General features: G+C 41.4%; 1 protein-coding gene across 1 annotated transcript in view; it reads left to right on the top strand.

Annotated features, from left to right (window-relative positions):
* Positions 1-14,346: 14,346 nt before the first annotated feature.
* Positions 14,347-20,775, top strand: part of LOC311230049 (uncharacterized protein) — a 140,428-nt gene continuing 133,999 nt past the window's right edge. Inside the window, exons 1-3 of the mRNA XM_084316191.1 lie at positions 14,347-14,386; positions 16,020-16,518; positions 17,072-17,997. Coding sequence (XP_084172317.1) covers positions 17,097-17,997 — 901 coding nt within the window. The 5' untranslated portion in view covers positions 14,347-14,386; positions 16,020-16,518; positions 17,072-17,096. The remainder of the gene's footprint in view (positions 14,387-16,019; positions 16,519-17,071; positions 17,998-20,775) is intronic.

Below are 20,775 nucleotides of genomic sequence, written 5' to 3'. Positions count from 1 at the left end.
GGAAGAGTTAACACGGGGAACATCTAGTGATATATGGTGAGTAGCTCTGGTGTTATAGGTAGTAGATGACCATTTTTAACAAGTGTATCAAATAAGGAGGGGTCAGACCGAGGAGGGTTTTGTAAATTAGTGTAAGCCAATTCATTTCTCGTCGAGCGTGTAACGATGGCCAATTTACAGATGTGTATACGGTCTGGGGCCCCCGATGGTTCAGGGCCCTGGGGCATTGGCCATGTATGATGTATGCTTGGTTGGTAATGCTGGAATGGAGGTGACCCAGGGACAGACTGCTATGCTTGTGAACGGCCACTAGGGGGAGACTGATTTACAGTGAGGTGCATAGAATAATAATGCTGCCAGTCCCAGCTTGCCACCGCTACAGTAAACCTAAGAACCTGTTATACACCTACAGTTGCGTGCACATATAGGGCCGTAGGAGGGCTTGTTGAGCCCCTGCCCTTTTGCCCCAAGTGCCCCTCCCAATTTATTTTTTACAAAATAATATATTTTAATATATTTTTTTTTATATGAAGACGGAATGTATACATTTACATTCCATTTAGTCAAGTGTTGAAACCTGAGTGCTGCAGTGTCGAGTTAGTATAATGTTAGTATATTAGGAAGAGTGCATGAGACTAGAGGACAGTACGAAGGTTAGTTGTTAGTTGTATACTACTATCCATGAAAAAAATAGGCCTTATCAAATTAGAAAGTACCCCCCCCCCCCCCCCCCCACAATCACACACACACTTGGGCCCCTGCCCCCCAAATTGTCTGTGCACGCCCCTGCCTACATGATGAACATACAATCAGATGTGGCTATGCGAGGGATTGAGCTAAACCATCATGGATCCCATAATTCATTACAGCATGACCCACATCAACATATTTAATTGTAGGCCTATCTATATGTTAATCCAACCCATAATGTATTAATTGACTATTAACACTTTAATCGCCGGAGACGCCGAAACTCGTCATTGCCCGCCATGCTCATTCTGCCGAAGACGCCGTAACACGTCTTTGATATCAATATTTCAAAAATCTGTGATCGAAATCATATTTCTCCCCCGGGGACCTGAGATATACTGCTGAGCTCCACTCAACTCTCTAACGGTTCAAGAGCGCCATCTGGTGGCCGATCGGCAGATCGGCCAACAGGAAGTGACGCGCCAAACAGGAAGTGCTCACCCATATTTAGTCCGGGCACTCGCGATCGTTAGCAGGACTCCATCTTGACACAGTGAACACCAATCGGTGCAAATAACTCGATAAACAACATGATTTGGACGTATATACTATTATACAACCTGGAAATGGATCGGATATTTCGACATCCCATAATAGAAAAAATTCTGTTCCACGCTCATCGTCCAACGCCGCGAGGAAGGTACGGTGAGTTTCAGCGTTATTTTCTAATGTCTTCTATACTAACTGCTCTGATGATCATATGACCCACACTAGATGAATGATATAACGTTGCCCACGGAATTATAAACGACCCCCCGCCCATCCGGTCAACATCAGATCATACGTAGTAACTTCTAGAAGTACCTCCAGTTGAAATTTTTTATCTGGCACCGATCGCTATCAAACTGTATTTGATCATCAATATAATGCATTTGGGGCTATAAATCAAGTTCTGGAGAAAGCTGCAGAAAACGATAAAAACATACTTATACTTTAGACCGTATTTTAGTATGAATATGTGAATGAAAAAGTATAACGTTGCTACACCCTGAACAATAGATATAGGACATTGAATGGGCCATAATAATGTCAATTTAGCAATACAATTTAAAAAGTTATAGCCCTGCAAAGAAGGGGAACTTCTCCATAGACAAATAGAGATGGCGAGGGATGGTAAATTATGAATTTAACCATGGCGATCAAAGTGTTAACTTTAATTTAGAAATGTATCGAATTTAAATAATTTTGTTAGGCCCAGTCATTGGTTTCAGTGCAATAGTGACTCTGTGATACAGTCTGAATGAAAATAACAGAAACACTGTTTTGCATTAAACGTCATAGTAGTAGTAGTCTAACACAGTGGTTCTCAAACTGTGGTACGCGTACCACTAGTGGTACTTGGTGGTACTGCTGGTGGTACTTGAAAACATTTACAAAAAAGCACACAAAAAAAATAAAAAAATAAAAAAATATTCTTTTAGTCAGGCCACTGAACTTAGAAGCAGGCCAGGCCAGTGTTTCTGGTTGCGGCGGTGCGATAGTTATAACCTAAGTGGGGTACAACCAGGAGATCACTGTGACAGAGAGTAATGCAGTCTAAACAGTCATAAATCTTTAATTCAACTTCAGCCCTGATCATAACCATTTATCTTTTTTAGATTTTTTGTAATGTCAGATAAAAAATGAAATACTCCCACTTTTCTGAAAAGAGTTGGTGTTAAATCTGACATTACAAAAAATCCATCAAAATCTGTGTTGTTGCTAATCATTGACACATGTCTAGCCTGTAATAATCCCCCCCAGAAAAATGTACTTTGCATTTGATATATTGAGAATATTTTACTTTTTGTGTGTTTTTTTTAACAATAATTTGTGATGCTATCACACAAACTGGCATTTAAAGGGTAAAAATTAAAAAAAATTATTGAATGTGTTTTATTTTATTTTTTACAATAATTTGTGATGCCCATCACAAACACTGGCATTTAAAGGGTAAACATTAAAAAAAATGCCTGCACCAGAATGCAGGAAATTAAGTTTTTGTAACAAAATAATTGTGTGTGTGTGTGTGTGTGTGTGTGTGTGTGTGTGTGTGTGTGTGTGTGTGTGTGTGTGTGTGTGTGTGTGTGTGTGTGTGTGTGTGTGTGTGTGTGTGTGTGTGTGTGTGTGTGTGAGAATGAAGGAGAGAGAGAGAGAGAGAGAGAGAGAGAGAGAGAGAGAGAGAATTAAGTACATTTGCTGAAATACAGTTGTTCTTAATTTTCTCACTTGCTATGTGAGAATGTTAGTTATTATGTTCTCAATGCCCCTTGCATTGTATGAGTTGTGTGGAAGAGTTTGCTAGTTCTAGTGCTATCCCTTTGTACATTGTGGCTGTGTCTGACAAAAGTTAACAATAAATAATGGTATTAGAAATACATTTGCCTCCTGCATGAACTGTGCATAGCTGAATAGACTGTATTTTAACACCGGTCATATGGTGGTACTTGGAGAGCCAGCTACGTTCTCAGGTGGTACTTGGTGTAAAAAGTTTGAGAACCACTGGTCTAACATAATGAGTGTTTCCCACGCGTGTGTAGTCTTTTACCAACGCACTTGCAGTTCTGCGTTCGGGTTCCGCGATCTGATTGGCCACTGACGTTTCTCTCAGCGCCAATCGCGTTAAGCCTATTTCTGCCTCTAACAGCCTGCTAGCTAACGCCTAGTTCTATCACTGGTTAAGCTTGGCGACTCTTTCAAAGTTGGTTAAGGTTAGAGTTTGGAATCAGGGCTGGTGGTCTATCGCCCTGCTCTAAGACAAACTCTAACCTTAACCAACTTCGAAAGAGTCGCCAAGCTTAACCAGTGATAGAACTAGGCGTCACGCGATTGGCGCTGAGAGAAACGTCAGTGGCCATTCAGATCGCGGAAAACTGCAAGTGCGTTGGTGAAAGACTACACGCCAACGGGTACTATAAATTGTAGCAAATTAAATAACAAATAAATAAGAAATGCAACATAAATACATTCTCAAATATTACACTAGGCTTACAAAACTTAAACAGTTACAACTATGGACACGGGAGGCTCCTTTCACTTCCGCATTGTTTTGAGAAAAGCACCGCATTTATCTTGTTCTGTAAATCAATACACTAAAGGTTGCCCGTTAACTCAATGATCTGTGTTTGGTCGAAGTGGAACACGAAAGGATTTAAAAGGAACGGAAAGCCGTAGCCAGTGAGCCTAATGCCTACATTAATACATAGCCTACAATATATTATATCCAAATGTTGTACTGCGACACATTACCGGCGTTCCCCATTTGTTGATTGATTGATTGATTGAAAATTGTATTAACAGATTGCAGAATGGGTACTACAGCTCAATACATACAATTGTTAAGGGGATGCAGACCAGAGAAAGACTTTCGTCTTGTTTACTGTACATCAGGGTCCCCCATTTTCAATTCATCATAACATATATGACATACATGACATACAGATAGACAGTACTGCTACATCTATACATTTATGACATACCAGATTTGCAAATACAGTAGTTTGTGATACGAAAAGAGTCCAGAAAAGAGAGTATATACATTTGACATAGAAACTGTACATTGGAGGAGGTTGGGGGGGGAGGTTGGGTAGGAGGAGTGGGTGGGGGACACTGTACAACTGAACAAGCAAAACTGTACATTGGAATATTGACAAGACCATGTGATCATTTACTGTACATTGGGGGGGGTTGTGTTAGGGGCCAGTTTAGAATTGCAGTCTCCGTAGGTGTTTTTTGAGTGTTTTTGAAAGTGGGTAGTGATTCACATTCCTTTACAGCTTTGGGTAGGGCGTTCCACATTGATGTGGCATAATTGCGAAATCTGATACCTTTTACATAATGTCATTATAATTGTCACTGCTATCTGATTATATGGGTGATCGTTGCCAATCAAAATGGAAATACCTGAGGGACAAATATAGAAAAGATAGAAAGGCTGTTTTTAGAACCACACATCCAGGACAGGGAGACCAGCACACATTTCAGGGAGGAGAGACAGCAGACTCTGGACTCCTTGCTTGGCTGCATGTCTCCATTATAATATGCCAGAGGTTTCCATTTCAGAGGGAACAACTCTTTCAAATCAAAGTGGGTGGCTCTGAAAAGAGCCTTTGTGTCTGGAACACAAAGAGGCAACCGGCTCCGGGCTCGGCTAGGAGGGTCTGGGGGCGAAGGTAAAAGAAGGAACTGAACGCGAGGCTGAGGCCGCGTGCTGTACAGCGGCTCTGGCTGGACTTCACCAGACTGCTGGAGGAGCGTCCTCCGCGTCCTCGCGTCTCCGCGCCTCCGCGCCTCAGAGGCGTCGTTGACGGTGACGGCGAAGAGGAAGAAGCTGCGACCCGAGAGGCGGAGTGCTCATCCTCGGTCGTGGTGCAGGGTTAGCCAGAGACTATTCATAATATTTGTCTGTGTTTAATTAAGATGGTGCTCTCACGCAACATGCGTGTAGCGTCCGATAATATATGGCTATATTAATTTATAGAATGTAACCAATAGAGGTAATAAGAAACATTTAATGCCATTAAATCCCACCACGCAACACTCCTATTATGCAAATAACATAGGAGTGTTTTCAGCCGGATGTGACGCACTGCGCATTTTCGCGTGATTTCGAAACCTAGCCGCATTTCTGGCAAGGCTCTCTGAGTGGCCGACGCCTGTTTCAACCACCGGTGTCTGCAGCATCATCATCATTCATCATCATCAACAACATCATCAACATCATCCATCTGTACGCAGATGGCACTATTTTATATCGTTGGGCTGACTCCATACAATTGACTGTGGAAAATCTGCAACTTTCTTCAAGAGGCACTTATTGATCTCAAACTCCAATGCTGATACAACTAAATACATGGTATTCTCAAGAGCTAAAAAAAAATGTATTATAGAAAACTTCAGATTTGCACTTAATTCAGTAAAGATATTGAAAGATTCCCACATTATAAATATTTATGTATGTGGGTTTATGATAAATTCACGTTTAAATGTCATGTTGATAATTGACTAAACTTGGCTTTCTTATGTTTAGTAAAAAAAAGAAAATTGGAAAGTGTATTACTCTCTTGGATTATGGGGATGTAATATACATCTTAGATACCTACAGTACATATATAGCACTCTTCTTAGATGTATTACTGGTGATACCTACAGTACATATATCACTCTGTTCTTGAATGAATGAATGAAAATTTTATTTAACAGATTGCAGAATGGGTACAATACAGTACGGCTCAATCATGACATCATCAATCATGACATCATGACATTTATGGCATAGGGACATACATGACATACAGGTATATAGTACTGTTACATTTGTGACATATACGATATGCAAATATACAGTACTGTATATACCCAGAGATCTGTGTTACTGGTGATACCTAGTACTGTATATATTAGGGGTGTAAATATATGACCCCACAACGATTCGATTCGATTACAATTCTTCAGGCAACGATTCAATGCATCATCAGTGAACACATCACTCCTGTCCTCCACTCTCTCCACTGGCTCCCGAGAAACGTCAGTGGCCAATCAGATCGCGGAAAACTGCAAGTGCGTTGGTGAAAGACTACACGCCAACGGGACACTATATAACTGAGACGTCAAAATAAAGGTACTATAAATTGTAGCAAATTAAATAACAAATAAATAAGAAATGCAACATAAATACATTCTCAAATATTAAACTAGGCTTACAAAACTTAAACAGTTACAACTATGGACATTTCACTTCCGCATTGTTTCGAGAAAAGCACCGCATTTATCTTGTTCTGTAAATCAATACACTAAAGGTTGCCCGTTAACTCAATGATCGGTGTTTGGTCGAAGTGGAACACGAAAGGATTTAAAAGGAACGGAAAGCCGTAGCCAGTGAGCCTAATGCCTACATTAATACACATAGCCTACAATATATTATATCCAAATGTTGTACTGCGACACATTACCGGCGTTCCCCATTTGTTCCTTCATACTGCAATCTGATACCTTTTACATAATGTCATTATTTAATAATAATAATAATAATAATTGTCACTGCTATCTGATTATATGGGTGATCGTTGCCAATCAAAATGGAAATACCTGAGGGACAAATATAGAAAAGATAGAAAGGCTGTTTTTAGAACCACACATCCAGGACAGGGAGACCAGCACACATTTCAGGGAGGAGAGACAGCAGACTCTGGACTCCTTGTTTGGCTGCATGTCTCCATTATAATATGCCCGAGGTTTCCATTTATTTCAGAGGGAACAATTCTTTCAAAACAAAGTGGGTGGCTCTGAAAAGAGCCTTTGGGTCATCAGCGTAGCCGGCTCCGGGCTCGGCTAGAAGGGGGTAAGGGTGGAGTGGTGTTGGCAGATGGTGTTGAACGCGAGTGAAGGCGAAGAGGAAGAAGCTGCGACCCGAGAGGCGGAGTGCTCATCCTCGGTCGTGGTGCAGGGTTAGCCAGAGACTATTCATAATATTTGTCTCTGTGTTTAATTAAGATGGTGCTCTCACGCAACATGCGTGTAGCGTCCGATAATATATGGATATATTAATTTATAGAATGTAACCAATAGAGGTAATAAGAAACATTTAATGCCATTAAATCCCACTACGCAACACTCCTATTATGCAAATAACATAGGAGCGTTTTCAGCCGGATGTGACGCACTGCGCATTTTCGCATGATTTCGAAACCTAGCCGCATTTCTGGCAAGACGCTCTCTGAGTGGCCGACGCCTGTTTCAACCACCGGTGTCTGCAGCATCATCATCATTCATCATCATCAACACCATCATCAACATCAGCCATCTGTACGCAGATGGCACTATTTTATATCGTTGGGCTGACTCCATACAATTGACTGTGGAAAATCTGCAACTTTCTTCAAGAGGCACTTATTGATCTCAAACTCCAATGCTGATAAAACTAAATACATGGTATTCTCAAGAGCTAAAAAAAAAAATTATTATAGAAAACTTCAGATTTGCACTTAATTCAGTAAAGATATTGAAAGATTCCCACATTATAAATATTTATGTATGTGGGTTTATGATAAATTCACGTTTAAATGTCATGTTGATAATTGACTAAACTTGGCTTTCTTATGTTTAGTAAAAAAGAAAATTGGAAAGTGTATTATTCTCTTGGATTATGGGGATGTAATATACATCTTAGATACCTACAGTACATATATAGCACTCTTCTTAGATGTATTACTGGTGATACCTACAGTACATATATCACTCTGTTCTTGAATGAATGAATGAAAACTTTATTTAACAGATTGCAGAATGGGTACAATACAGTACGGCTCAATCATGACATCATCAATCATGACATCATGACATTTATGGCATAGGGACATACATGACATACAGGTATATAGTACTGTTACATTTGTGACATATACGATATGCAAATATACAGTACTGTATATACCCAGAGATCTGTGTTACTGGTGATACCTAGTATATATTAGGGGTGTAAATATATGACCCCACAACGATTCGATTACGATTCTTCAGGCAACGATTCAATGCATCATCAGTGAACACATCACTCCTGTCCTCCACTCTCTCCACTGGCTCCCGATCAAACAACGCATAAACTTCAAAACACTACTCCTCACCTTCAAAGCCCTCCACAGCCTGCCCCCCCCCCCCCCCCCCCCTACCTGACTGATCTCCTTCTTCCCTACCGCCCCACCCGTTCCCTCCGGTCCTCCTCCACTGCCTCCCTCACTATCCCGACATCCAAACTCAAAAACGTTGGTGATCGGGCCTTCTCTTGCACTGCACCCCGACTCTGGAACTCCCTCCCTCAGTCCATCAGAGACTCCCCTACACTCTCCTCCTTCAAAGCTCGCCTCAAAACCCACCTGTTCTCCCTTGCCTTCAGAGTGATACCTACAGTATATCACTCTGTTCTTAGATGTAAATGGTAAATGGTGCATTTATATAGCACTTTTATCCAAAGCGCTTTACAATTTGTTCCTCACATTCACCCGCTCACTCACACGTTCACACAACATGTTCCTCTGTGTAGGAGCTCCTCAAGCCCACTCTCAGGACTGGATTACACAACATGTTCCTCAGGTCAATTCCAAATTCAGAAAGACTGCTTTTAGATTGTGTGTTCCGGACTAGGGGAATAAACTATAATGCACTTTAAATATTGAATCTCTGATAACATTGGGACATTTGAGAAATATTATATAAATCTTTTTTTTGTATCCACTTTTTCTCCTCCTGTTTTTCTGTGTTTTTCTCCCATCCCAATTTTTTTTTGTCGTTATGCCAATTCCCCCCTCCCCTTCCTGGTCGTTGCTCGCATGTGCCCCCCACTGGTCGGTCTAGGGAGCCCTGAAGTCTATCAGATGCTTCCTCCGAGACATAGGAGACAGCCAGCAGCATCTTTTCACCTGCCAGCGCGGACTCTCATTGGTGAGGTGTAACGCGTGGGAGGTCACACTACCTCACCCAGATCCCTTCCTCGCTGTGCAGGCGCCCTGACCGACCTGTAGGAGTCGCTGTTTACAATGACCAGAATACCGCCCCACCGGCTTCCCTCCCGCTGACTCTGCCAATTGAGCCAGTATGCCGGCCGGCCAAGCCGGAGGCAACGCTGACAGCCGGATTCGATACCAGTGTCTCTCGCGTTGGCTGCGCCACCCAGCCGCCCAAATATTATCTAAATCTTAATGTTTTTTAATGTAATTGTTTTAACCAATGTTCATATTTGTGTTCTTATTGTCTGACTTGTGTTTGTTTTGTTATGATATATACTGTATATCATTCACTATAAACTAACCTAATGAGAGAATGTATAAAAATTACTATTCTGCCTACAGAACAAACAACTGTAATGGAATTCAGGATAATCATATTTAACAATAAAAAAAAACATTCTCAGAGGGGGGTCCCAGAGACAAGACTGTATCAAATATCTCTAATGCATGATGTTGTCAATTATGGGATCCTTGACATGAAAAAGCCTGATAATCATTTGAACCCTTGCATTGAAGAAGCATAGTTCAGTTTTGAAATTCTTTGGACAGCGTTAAAATCAAGAGTGTGAATGTGATACATCACCAGAAAGAACTCAGCCTATACTACTGTCTTTAACTATGAATGAACACACCACTCTTTCAGATAATAACGCTTGAAAACATTGTTCCTCTGTAAACGTCAAACAGACTTACAGTATATGGTTCTTCGTCTGAGGTAATCACATTTTGATTATATCACTTGAATCTCAAGATAGCTGTGAAATTATTCACCTATAGGCTAATGTCCATATCAGCGATGATGATTACAGAGATAGAACAACACTAATTAGATGTCACCAAGGGCAAAGGGCATGCCATAAATAAGTACTTCAATCAGGAAAGTAGACCTCTAGTTTAAAGATATAAATCAGCCATCTATATGTCGGGTATATTAAGCTATAGCATTAAAATGGGCTCTTTAGAACTTTCAGAGCCAATCTCTGTTTTACTCTAATGTATGTCAGTATCACTATGTAAACCACCATTCACCACCTCATTAATGCAATAGATGCACACCTATCAATAGACCCATGCCTCTCAATAGATCCATACCTCTCAATAGATCCATACCTATCAATAGATCTATACCTAGCTAATATCATACCTGGTAAATGGTGCATTTATATAGCGCTTTTATCCAAAGCTCTTCACAATTTGTTCCTCACATTTGACCCATTCACTCACACATTCACACACAGATGGCAGAGGCGACCATGCAAGGTGCCAACCTGCTGCTTGGGATCAATTAGGGGTTAAGTGTCTTGCTCAAGGACACTTCGACACACTGCCCGGGAGGAGCGGGAATCGAACCGGGAACCTTGAGGATTACCAGGCGACTGCCTTACCTCCCGCGGCACTGTCGCATATTGATATCCTGACTGATAGCTACTTTGTCTAGCTGTGTTTGTGTTATTTGATCATTGTGTACAGTGCAATTTATTGTGTAGCACCTTAACGTGTGTAAAACACTTGTGTTTTACTGTTGTATGTGTATAATGACAATAAAGACTATTCTATTCTATTCTATTCTATTCTATTCTATTCTATTCATTATGCCATGTTTGACTGTTACATAATGTCAGTACTTACTTGCATCACTTTTAACTGATTATTTGTTTTAATCCAGTAAATGAAACACAGTGTTTTCAACAGAGGGCGCCCTAACGCAAGCATGGTTTGGCAAAGCAAAGAGGTTTTCAGGGCAGAGGTTTTCAGGGTTCAGATTTCATGGGATATTCTGGTAATTTGGTAATAATACTTAATATTGAGAGTTTAAATTACATGGCTTAGTTTGTGGTTTTCTTCTTCAGACAAGGAGCTGTTATAAAAATTAAGTAAAAATAAAGAAAATACGTTGTTTTAAAGTCATCTAATAGTCCAGATTGAATTGACAACTGTAAAGATTGTCCACCTGTCTTGTATTATATACTAAAATATTTGCGATAATTGTTGTGATCTCAGAGAAGTGTAAATACTGTAGTTTTCAATGGATTAATTACGTTATATAATGTGACAAAAATTGTCGGAAACAAATCACATTTATCAATGAAAGACACATAGTTTACTTAAAGAGGAAATTTTATGGGAAATGTGTTTAGTCTAGTCTTTGTAGGATTGGGAGTTTGAAATGTTGACCTGAAAAGTGACACAAAGCCCCTTGCTGTTTGTCCAGGGTTTGAAGTCTCCAGGTCAACAAGCCTAAGCAAGCTGCTCAGAACAGAGGCCTTTCACAGAATGCTTAGAATTCCCACTTGTCCTCCATGTTGTAAGAAACAATGGTTGCTATGTGCAAAACAGTAGTTGCTATGTGTTTATATATGAGAGATATTTCAACAATCATTTGTATCAATTACTGGATCTTACAAAAACAAGCCACAATGGAAGAGTAATATCAGACTTTCCCAGTAGTTTCTCTATGGTGTGGGGTAGCCATGCAGGGAAGGACATAATTCATTTATATATAATAATTAATTTATACATAAATGTAGTGTGTTGCTACACCCACCGAAAACACATCATCAATACAAGGGAGGAAAGAGATGCTCGGGAATAAATAATCAAAATTAGATTTAGACTAGTTGCTTTACAAAGGAAAATATGCAAACATGTTCCACAGATTCAATTTGTTTTATTAAATTGTTGAAAAGATACATAATAATGATGTCCCCTTTAAGTAAAAGTAGAAATACTTGTGATTTGTACAATGGTAAAAGTGAAAAGTCTTCCATTCAAAATTCTACTCACTTGTATAAAACTAGTAAAAGTACACATTATATTGCATTTCAATGTTTTGGAGCATTCAGTCAAGATGTTTCCCTCTGGAAGTTATGCTTATTGTTTTGGTTGGTGATTCCAGTTATATTTATCACATAAGTCACATAAGTCATACACAGAAAAGCACCTTAAGTGACTTACACACCACACAAGCACACTTATTACACGCACACACTGCTGCTAACATATACCTTGTATTGTATAGTTTGTATAGATAGAATATATATACGTTGTGTATTATATTTAGTTCATAGTTTAGTTTATAGTTTGTTTATAGTTTATTTATACAGTTAGTATAGTATAGTTTGTATAGATAGAATATACATTGTGTATTATGTTTAGTTTATAGTTTTAGTTTATTTATACAGTCAGTATAGTATGGTTTGTATAGATCGAATATATGTTGTGTATTATGGTTAGTTTTAGTTTATAGCATAGTTTATAGTTATAGTTTATATTCATAGTTATAGTTTGTATAGATAGAATATATGTTGTGTACTATATGTTTACAAATCTACTACGGTTGAGGAGCCGGGAAAAACAAGCATCTCACATTTTTCTGAAGGTATATGTACATTTAAAAAAGCTGTGACAATAAAATAATCTGAATCTGAATCTGATTACTTCCTATTAACGTAGGCAGGGTTGAACTTTCATCAATTCATCACGTTTTGTAAGTGAAGCCCTATTAGTAAGAGTAACTGGGTTAGTAAGTAACTAGGATACTTCCTAGGTGGAGGCAAAAGAGAGTTGGGTCGAGGGAACATAGGCCTATAGAGTTTTATAGAAGTAATATATTCAAGCAAAGTACAAATATCTCATGTAGTATAAGCCTATATCTTTAGTTACTTCCCACCCATGATGATTGAAACAAGACTATTATACAGCCTTCTGTCACACACTGGCTAATGGGTGTGAGAAAAGGCTAACAATGATTGATAAGAAAGCATGTGTAATTGCAAACGATAGCCCACTTAACTTTCACTTAACTTCACAGAACCATATTTGGGGGAAAAAACTAAATAAGCAAAACATATATTCTGATATGATGATGTTAACTTAATTTTATGAGTACTGGATTGTACTATAACGATATACTTCCATAGGCTATGCTTTTGTCACTGACAAATAACATAATTGAGGCTTTTCTGTTGCACAAATGTTGGAATGTGCCTACTATAGTATTAGTACACAGTGGTAGACAAAGTACACAGTTCCTTTAAAAGTACACCCAGATACAATAATCAGATAGGCATCACAAATAAACACTTCAAAAATCTGACGGTCCTGTAACTCTACAGAAGGAGAGGTGATTATAACTTTAATTAACATTCACTTAGATTAAGCACTTTCAACACTACACCTATTTGTATCTATTTATTACAAAAAGATTTGCACGACATCCCTATACCTCATTCTCACAATTTTTGCATTTAAAAAAAAAAAGCTTGCATTTGTACTTCACTTTGTACTTTATATCTTCGATATCTTGTATAGTGTTTGGCCTTTATTCTTTTTTTACTGTATGAAGCACAATCTTCCCAACCCAACCCAACCCCCTCCAATGTACAGTTACCCCCCCTCCACCCCCCCCCCCACCTCCAATGTACAGTCCCCCCCTACCCAACCCCCTCCAATGTACAGTTTCTTCGTCAAATGTATACTCTCTTTTTTAGACTATTTTTGTATCACAAACAGTACTGTATTTGTAAATCTGGTATGTCATAAATGTATAGATGTAGTAGCAGTACTGTCTATCTGTATGTTGTCATGTATGTCATATGTTAAAGATGAATTGAAAATGGGGGACCCTGATGTAAACAAGACGAAAGTCTTTCTCTGGTCTGCATCCCCTTAACAATTGTGTGTATTGAGCTGTACTGTATTGTAATTGTACCCATTCTGCAATCTGTTAATACAATTTTCAATCAATCAATCAATCAATCAATCAATCAATCAATCAATCAATCAATCAATCAATCTCAGGAGGCTCATACAGAACCAAGCATTTCACTGTATGTACATTATATATGTGACAAATAAAACAAAACTTGAACTTATCGCGTTAACTTAGGCTACTAATAGCAGATCAAAGCGCTTTGAGATTCCTAATGTAAGGCGCTATATAAAATACAATTATTATTATTATTATTATTATTATTATTATTATTATTATTATTATTATTATTATTATTATTATTATTATTATTATTATTATTATTATTATTAAATGAATGATTTTGAATCGTCCTGTCCCGTCGCCGCCGGTAGGATGTGATGACGTCACGTAGAGACGTTTGGTCAACAAACAGTTATTGGACTTCCAGCTAACAGCACACAAGGTAATAATAACGCCAGACGAAAAACAAAACACCACCTATTTCTGTTTAGGATGGAGTGATATATTACGCGACGTTCGAGTCGAAACGTTATACCTCTTTATTCCGGCGAAACAAAAGGTAACGTTAGTGCTCGACATGTTGTTGCTGTAGTTTGACACTAAAGGAAGCAGAGTACTAACGTTAGCTACTGTAGTGAGGATGGGAATTCCGGCTCTTTTTTAGAGAGCCGGTTCTTTTGACTCGACTCACTAAAAAGAGTCTGCTCTTTCGGCTCCTCAGATTTGTTGTTGTTGGGTTAAATTAATTTATTGCCAAAATTAATGTAAAATCATGTGTAAAAATGAATGACTAATGTAAAAAAAAAACATACATTATATCAAATGTTATTTATATGGCTTTATTGTACATACTCAACATGGAGCAGAGTGCTAAAAAAATGATAATAAAGTACAAGCTTAGCTTAGCTTTAACAGAAGAAAAACCACAATAGGAGAAAAAAGGAATCGAGCCCGGCTCCCATCATTCACTTTAACCCTTTCACTGCCGCACTACTACTAAACAGTTAACCCTTTCACTGCGACAATACACAGAAGGTTAACCCTTTCACTGTGACAACAACACACAGAAGGTTAACCCTTTCACTGTGACAACAACACACAGAAGGTTAACCCTTTCACTGCCGCACTACTACCAAACGGTTAACCCTTTCACTGCGACAACAACACACAGAAGGTTAACCCTTTCACTGTGACAACAACACACAGAAGGTTAACCCTTTCACTGCGACAATACACAGAACCCTTTCACTGCGACAATACACAGAAGGTTAACCCTTCCACTGCCACACAACAGCAGGTTAACCCTTTCAGCTTTCACTGCGACAATACACAGAAGGTTAACCCTTTCACTGCCGCACTACTACCAAACGGTTAACCCTTTCACTGCGACAATACACAGAAGGTTAACCCTTTCACTGCGACAACACACAGAAGGTTAACCCTTTCACTGCGACAACAACACACAGAAGGTTAACCCTTTCACTGTGACAATAATACACAGAAGGTTAACCCTTTCACTGCGACAATACACAGAAGGTTAACCCTTTCACTGCGACAGTACACAGAAGGTTAACCCTTTCACTGTGACTGACAATACACAGAAGGTTAACCCTTTTACTGCGACAATACACAGAACCCATATCACTGCGACAATACACAGAAGGTTAACCCTTTCACTGCAACAATACACAGACGGTTAACCCTTTCACTGCAACAATACACAGAAGGTTAACCCTTTCACTGCCACACTACAGAAGGTTAACCCTTTACTATCAACCGACGGTTAACCTTCTGTGTATTGTCGCAGTGAAAGGGTTTAACCTTCTGTGTATTGTCGCAGTGAAAGGGTTAACCTGCTGTGTATTGTCGCAGTGACGGGGTTAACCTGCTGTAGTAGTGTGTCAGTGACAGGGTTAATAAAGAAGAGTCGACTCCCTGGTACAGAGTCGGGTCCTCCTCTCACCGACACATCACCACCACTGAGCCAGTGAACCCTGCAGCTCGCTGCTCTGCTCGCCGTGTGACGCCTCTGTGTGTCTGCTCTCCTTCCCCTCGCTGCCCCTCTCCCTCTCTAGTCGAGGAGGACTGTGATGCGGGACGTCGAGCTGCTGCACCGGGAGAGAGAGAGAGACACAGAGAGACAGGACGGGACGACGAGAGCAGCGACGACTATCGGACATAATCATTCTTTCTCTTGGCAGCACAGAAGAATGGACTTTGGTTGGAGGGGAAGCGTATTTGGTTTTCCATAAAGAAGCAAGACATGCAACAAACCACCACACATGGGCCTAGATGTCATTGTTAGGCAACAACAACTTTAGCTGCACGCTAAGCTAGCTGCTGCTACAGTATAGCTGCTCCAGCTCAAGTTCATGCAAACGCCATGGTCCAGTCTTCTCGGGGGCTATAGCTTACTTTGTGCTTCTGTCGTAATGGAGGCGCCCTGAGTGACTGGTTCGTTTTAATAACTGCTACTCTCTGGCGGTGTACTGTACAGAATACTGTACAGAATACTGGCAGCAGTGTGCTGGTAACCAGAGATATAGCCCTTCACGTCGGTTCCTATTGCAGTGGGTAGGTTTTTGCACACGTTTGACATTAATGTATCATTCATATAATTTATAGCAGCATCTACAGCTACAGGGCTGGATGACAGTTAATCCAAGTTATATAATAATTTGGCAACAAAGGAATTGCTGAACTAGCAGCTAATAGTCACATTATTATTATGTCGAGGATATGTTGTTGACATGTTTTAATTGGACATATATGTGTGTGTACACAATTGCCCCGTGTTTTTGTGAATAGAATGAAGTCAGCTGCTGTCACATCATGTGTCCAGTGCAAAGGATGTTGTTGACATTTTTAATACATATTATTGTCAAAACGAACAAAGCAATCTAAACGTTGGTATTACTTCAGAAAGCACCTATTTATAATCTTGATTATTTATCCTTGTTACAAGTAATCATTAAGAACCTGACCTGGCAGGTGCACACACACCAAAGTGTCCAACAGTTGGGACTGAAGTTGTAGTAAGTAGGGCATCCTGTTTATTTACCGACTTGTCAACAATCACAACAAAGTGTCGAATCTAATCTCCAGCCTGCCTGGTGTCACTCGACAGCTCGGTTGCCACTGGAGATGAAAACATGAATATCGGGGAGCAATCTCTCGACCGGTGCAATGTCAAGACGAAGACCACCGGCGGCGTGGACGTCGACGACCACAACTCCACCAACAACACGGACGGCGGGATCATCACCACCCCGCGCATCACGGAACTGATGGACGGGGGGGACGCGGGCAAGCAAGGCACCACCGAGGCCACCACCACCGACACCTACTCCCTCCTGCCCCCCCTGTCGCTCACCAACCACCCACTGGCACTGGTGGACAAGGAGGACAACCACCGGTCTCAGGAGGGGGAGACGCTGGAGATCGACGACGAGGTCAACGGGAATAAAAACAACAGTGTCGTCCAGAACAGTGTCGTCCTCCCCCCCGCCGCAGAGCTGAACGTCTCCGTGGACAAGCAGCGGAACACCGCAGTGCTGGGGGACATCCGGGTGGGAAGTATCATCAAGGAGGACAAGGACTCCGGCCCGGCGGACTCGTTGGTCCTCCTGGGTGAGGAGGAGGGGGACGATGGGGGGGACATGGACATAGGCGTGGATCTGAGTCTGGACGAGAGCGGGGTGCTGCTGGAGGAGGCGGAACCCACGGACCTCGGACCTCCTCCGTCGGGGGGGGGGTCCTCCTCGCCGGCCTCGGTCGGTACCGAGCCGGAACCCGCGGTCCTCCTGGGCGCTGTCGCTGAGGAGGAGGAGGAGGAGGAGGAGGCGGCGGCGGCGACGGGCGGTCCTCTCGGTTCCACGTCGGAACCGGGTCAGGAGAGTACGGCGGTGGCAGTCGAGGCTGTCCAGGACCAGGCGGCCCCCACCCTGGAGGAGGGGGACGATGCACAGAGAGGAGATGGGAAGCGGGTGACGTTCCCTTCAGACGAGGACATCGTCTCTGGAGCAGTCGAACCCAAGGACCCCTGGAGACATGGTAATAATGTGTGTGTGTGTGTGTGTTTGTGTGTTTGTGTTTGTGTTTGTCTGTCTATATGTGTGCAACTGCATGGAAGGTGCCTATTAGGAATGCCCCCTTGGATCAATAATCGCTATCCCTGATGTTATGTTAACGATTAAAAATCGACGATTGTTTAGGGATAAATTCTGCATAATCATTTTTTAGCAACCATTACGCTGTTAATCCACTCGTATGGATGCACGTTGCTTAAAGATAGCCTAGTCATTGAAAAAAACATCACGCTCAAAGTAAACTGTGAAACAAACACTGCACACTGCTCCGAAGGAAGAAAAATTAAGCTCACAACACAACAACACAACACAACTTATGTCACGATGAAACCGCTCCTGCTGCTTTATATTTAGTCACCGCCTCCGCTTCTTAACTGAACTGCAACAAGGCGGCAGCTCTCACGTTCTTACACAGAGTGGCTACTGTTCACGTGACACGCGCTGCTGCCTGCTGCTACTTCTCCTCACGCCGCCGTGTTGCTCCAAGTGGAGCTACAACAAGCGTTCACTGATGGTTCAGGATGTGTCGGTGGTGGTTAGTAGTATCGGATTATAACGTGTTACTTTTATTCCATGATCCGTCCACACATCCGATCCAGTGTTTTTGGCTGATGGTACAAACATGACTGATACTGATAGCGAGTATTGGATCAGCGCATGACATCCCTTGTATAATTAGCATTATGTATGTAGTAGATGTAGTATGTAGATGGTCTGTCAGTGTTCCCAGCAACAACAAGTAGCCTGGGTTAGCCATGATAGATGGACGGCATGGGCCTACAGCTAGTAGGCTAAAGGGTATAAACTGAAAGGCTACAACAAGAGGCTTAAAGGCTACTAAAAAGGCTTTAGCCTACTATATCACCGCTCGCCCAGGGCCATATTAATAATAAAGAATGTCAGATTGACCATATATTGCATTTCCAGGAGGAGCATATATCCTCCCTCCAGTTGCACTGTATTTTTCATCCAGCGTTTCCGTTTTTATTTAGAAATCATCAACATGTCCACCTGCTGCCATCGGCATCGCATTATGTAATAGCTCTGTGATTTGTACACTGCGTTACATTAAATGCAATATGCTTCATACATAAGCCTTTACTGTCCTAGCCCGGCTCACAGCGGCGGGGAAGATGGTGAAAGTCTGTCTCTCGTATAGCGGCCCCTCTGTTGCACAGTTAGCAGCAGCACTTTTCAAGTAGACTGTTGTTGATCTATTTTACAATACAGAATGGTTTAATTCGTCAAGTTTGATCGACGCAAAAAGGTTAAAACGCTGAACGATTTTTTCAGATTATTTGTGAACAGATGTATAGCCTTAGTTAGAGCCTAATCCTTGTTGTTGCATGAATTATATGGCTGTTTGTATGATATCATAATACACACAGTGTGGATCTGTCACGTAGCCCTATGTCATCCTGTCGTGTTCCGAGAGAGACCCGTGCAAACGTACTACTACTTACACTCTTTTCCGCCAAAGTTCTTAACGTCGTCTGGATTAACAAAGTCAGTCACTCCACTCAGATTAAGATAAGACGTCACGTGTGCTCATGTTTCACATTCTGCGTCTCTACGTCATGGAATGTCAAAGTGCGTTTAAACGCACCTCTCTCTCTCTCTCTCTCTGCGAGTCTGCGTGTATCGAGAGACTTTGACATTCCACGGCGTAAGATACAGAATGTGAAACATACGGAACGCTCCGGGCCGGGAGCGTCTCTATTGTCTCTCCTCAAAGCCCCCCCCCCCCCCCCCCCGCCGGCCGGGTTCGTCTTCCATCCACGGCTCTCCATGACGTGCCTCCCAACCCGTCTCTCTTATTAACCTGAGATCTCCTAAGGATCCGTTTCCTTCCTCGAGGGGGGGCGGCACCTTTGCCACCAAACCCCTTTGTCAAACAGGCCCCCATCGCTTCTTCCAGTTCCTTGACGTAGTCTAACCACATAGTAGCCGAGTCCTAAAAAACGGCTGTGTGTAGGGGAAGAGAGTAGGCGCCGGGTAGGTGTTCTTGTTGGTCCGTGTGCTGTATGCTTTACTATGTGTGCACATCCCTGCCACTCCTGTTTTAGGTGTGTCGTTTATTTACTACAGTAGGGTTCCTGTTTGGTCAATGAAAAGGTTTGTCTAGGAATGGTATGACTCTGCCTTCTGCTATATTAAGACTTAAAAGTTCCACGATACTAGAAAAGTATCGCGATACCCAGCTGGTAAAAACAGTCCAATACACTATTTCTATTAGTATCGATACTTTTAGAATAATAGCAGGATGCCGTATTTCCTATGAGTTGAGTGACTAGAGGTGTGTGTGTGTGTGTGTGTGTGTGTGTGTGTGTGTGTGTGTGTGTGTGTGTGTGTGTGTGTCTGTGTCTGTGTGTGTGTGTGTGTGTGTGTGTGTGTGTGTGTGTGTGTGTGTGTGTGTGTGTGTGTGTGTGTGTGTGTGTGTGTGAGCTTTGTGTGTGTGTGAGCTTTGTGTAGGGGGCGTGTCGACAGCGTCAGCTGATTTTAAGAAGCCAAATGGAGATTAGCTATATAGCTCAGCAGCTGTAACAGAATACTTTTTCAATAGCGTCGAAATACTTTGGAATTTTATTGATGAAAAATTATTTTAGAATAATTGTCCATGTTCTGTCATCTAATATTATACTCTATTACGTCCTGATGATGTAGGTTTTTGCAGTGGTATCGTTCTAGAACCGGTATCGTGATGATGGCTGGTATCGGTATTGAAGTCAAAACGACACTATTA

The sequence above is a fragment of the Notolepis coatsorum genome (assembly GCF_963971535.1).
Source record: "Notolepis coatsorum genome assembly, chromosome: 1".
Lineage (NCBI taxonomy): Eukaryota > Metazoa > Chordata > Actinopteri > Aulopiformes > Paralepididae > Notolepis > Notolepis coatsorum.
The sequence above is the reverse complement of the archived record's forward strand: the minus strand, read 5'-3'. Positions and strand labels throughout refer to the sequence as shown.